Source organism: Lactuca virosa, chromosome 4 (assembly GCF_052849685.1).
Source record: "Lactuca virosa cultivar CGN04683 chromosome 4, Lactuca_virosa_CGN04683_v6, whole genome shotgun sequence".
In the NCBI taxonomy this organism is placed as follows: Eukaryota; Viridiplantae; Streptophyta; class Magnoliopsida; order Asterales; family Asteraceae; genus Lactuca; species Lactuca virosa.
In genome coordinates this window covers 107577535-107580183 of record NC_136429.1, presented here as the reverse complement: position 1 = coordinate 107580183, position 2649 = coordinate 107577535, and the positions used below count along the sequence as shown (strand labels likewise).

The 2649-nt window shown below is 39.4% G+C and overlaps 1 protein-coding gene across 1 annotated transcript; it reads right to left on the bottom strand.

The window, feature by feature from the left end:
• Nucleotides 1–366: 366 nt before the first annotated feature.
• Nucleotides 367–2319, bottom strand: LOC145107032 (polyphenol oxidase, chloroplastic-like). The gene has a single exon (XM_079043917.1). It carries the CDS (start codon nucleotides 2279–2281, stop codon nucleotides 509–511), a length of 1773 nt encoding a protein of 590 aa, XP_078900043.1. The 5' UTR covers nucleotides 2282–2319; the 3' UTR covers nucleotides 367–508.
• Nucleotides 2320–2649: the final 330 nt, after the last annotated feature.

Below are 2649 nucleotides of genomic sequence, written 5' to 3'. Positions count from 1 at the left end.
AGAACTGCAATGATTTGACATAGAATAGACTGCAACTAATTAACAATGTACAAATGACAACAAAAAAAAAATATGTCGCTAATTTTGCATTAGTGACCAAATAATGACAGTTATCAACAACGGAATGTTCTAGTTTTTTAATCTCTTTTGCGACTGAAGGTAGCTAAAGACGTTTCTAATTAAGAAAATCCTTCGCTGATTCTGTTACTATGTTTCAGCCACCTATGTTTTACTAGGGATTGATTTTGCTGATCTGCCTTTATTGGCCAACAGCGACAGATTTTCAACAGAAATTTCGGTCTACTTCTAGTAGCGAAATTTAATTTGAGATTAAACAAACGCAGAACTAGATTCTCTGACTTGCAATTAACATTCATAAGTTTGAATCATATATTTGATTGCGAAAATTACTTTTATATGGTGTTAATAGATATAGAGAAACATAATATCTTAATAGATCATAGACGTTCTTTTATTTTATTTTATAGAAAGTGAGAACGTCTGTTTATTATTCTTCATGCTCGATTTTGATCCCTCCAATGGAAATATCACCACCACTAGTTTTGGGCACCAATGTCACCAACACATTGTCATCATCTTCAGCCTTCAAATCCTCCAAAAGATCAGTTATCCCTAACCTCAATCTCGTCTTCCCATTCTTCTCATGCTTATGCATATGAGGGACACTCACAAAACTTCCGGCGAACTCCGTTTTAGCCGCTGTGGCCCGGGTCCCATCATCTTCATCGTTCACCAACACATCAAACTTCACAAACTCATCTCTCTTCACTTCAATCCCTTCGATAACCAAAATCTCTTCTTCCTCCTCTTTGTGTTTCTTGGTCCTTGATTTCTTTGGCCTTGGAACCAGCACTTTGATCACCTTATCAAGACTCGCCGGAAAAACATCTTTTGCAAAGGGTATGCGTTCATGGGCGCGCTTCTTGATGTTTCTGGAAGCCCTTTGCAGTCGTGGAACAGGTTTGCTTTCTAACCATGGTAACTCAACATCTTGATACACGTAATTCATATTCTTGGAGTCGACACAATCCCTCACCTTGACTCGTGTCAACTCAGCGTTCTCATCGTAAAACAAGAATGAAGAATCAAGCCAGTCATTATCAGTAAAATCCTTCCTTCTTCCACCTAGTGTTTTCCAAACTGACCACAATCTATCGAGATTCCCATGATGTGCAAAAAAAATTGGGTCTTTGCCTGCAGAATAAAAGTTACCCATGTCTTCACCATTTGGCTGGTTCCTATCACCGGTCCAGATATGAACCGGGTTATGTGGCACGCTCTCGAGTGAGCCAGCACCAGGGCTAGGGTCATCACCTGCACGATAAGGACTACCCATGAAAAGACTAGCAGTCTTGGCATTAGACACCATTTGTCTATACATAATTGTGAGATTTGTGGACGTTTGTTCAGAGGGGCTAAGATTGTTGTCGACACCATTGAAGTCAAGATCAACCACAGTCGGTGGTTGATGTTTCGCATCGCGAAGAGAATCGTATAACGGAGAATTCTTATCTGTGTAAATATCAGGGATTTTCATCCCAACTGGCGCATCCCAGTTCCAAAATGGAAGTGCAAAAGTTGGGTCATCAATTAATTTGCCACAAATTTTCTCGAAGAAGTATAGGTAATAACGATGGAAAGGGAAGAACAGCCATGAGTAATGTACTTGAAGCTCCACATCTGGATAACCGAGTTGGACATACGCGGCATCACAATAGGCACAGTGAACATTAGCTTGTTGCTTGAAACTACGAGGATCGTCATCTGGGAGAGCTTTCATGAGTTCGATAGCTTTACTGAATTTGTCTATGTAGTCTTTATCAACCAAATGTGCAGCTGGTCGAACACGGAGGGGGTTTGACTGTGGTGGAAGTTTGAAATCGATAATCTTTGTGTTGTATGGAGGGCAACAGTTTGTAGGTACAGCCCCTTGGGGTAAGTCAGCTGGACCACATTGACTAAGGTCGGGTCCCATGATCGGATCTGCAAAGGCCAGTGAATTAGACCCAAAGTTGGCAGCAGTACCATAAAGACCTCCAAGGCCTAAAAGGACGTTTCTCCTATCAAGTTTGCTGGAGTTTGTATGGTGGTGGTGATCATCATCTAGGGTTTTGCATGAAACTGCATGGCGATGTTTGGAGATTCTGGCTATGGGAACTTGAGATGACTTAAAAGAGAAGGAAGAAGAGTAGGTGGATGAGAAAGTGAACCTCCTTCCACTCGTGGAAGAGGTGGCTTGTGATGGTGCAAAGGATGCCATAGTACTCTTGTAGTTTGAGCGTGCATGAGATATGTGAAGAATTACATATTTATATAGGGTCCTATATGTATGTTTTATGTTATAATGATGATCGAAATTTACTAATTTATCCTTTTAATAATTGAAGTTATGGTTATCGAGTTCGCATTCTTTTTATCATATTATCTTCGTACAGTGTTGACATTACGTTTATAATTAACCAAAGTAAATTAGATGATTTATGTGTTTTTTAAATGCGGCTTACACATACACAACTACACTTTTTTTAAATCTATAACTTTCATCTTATCTTAAATGGGACTTGTAGACCAAAGACCTTTGGTATTTGTTCTTCTTCTTTCATTTTGATTTCAAACAAAACAAACAAT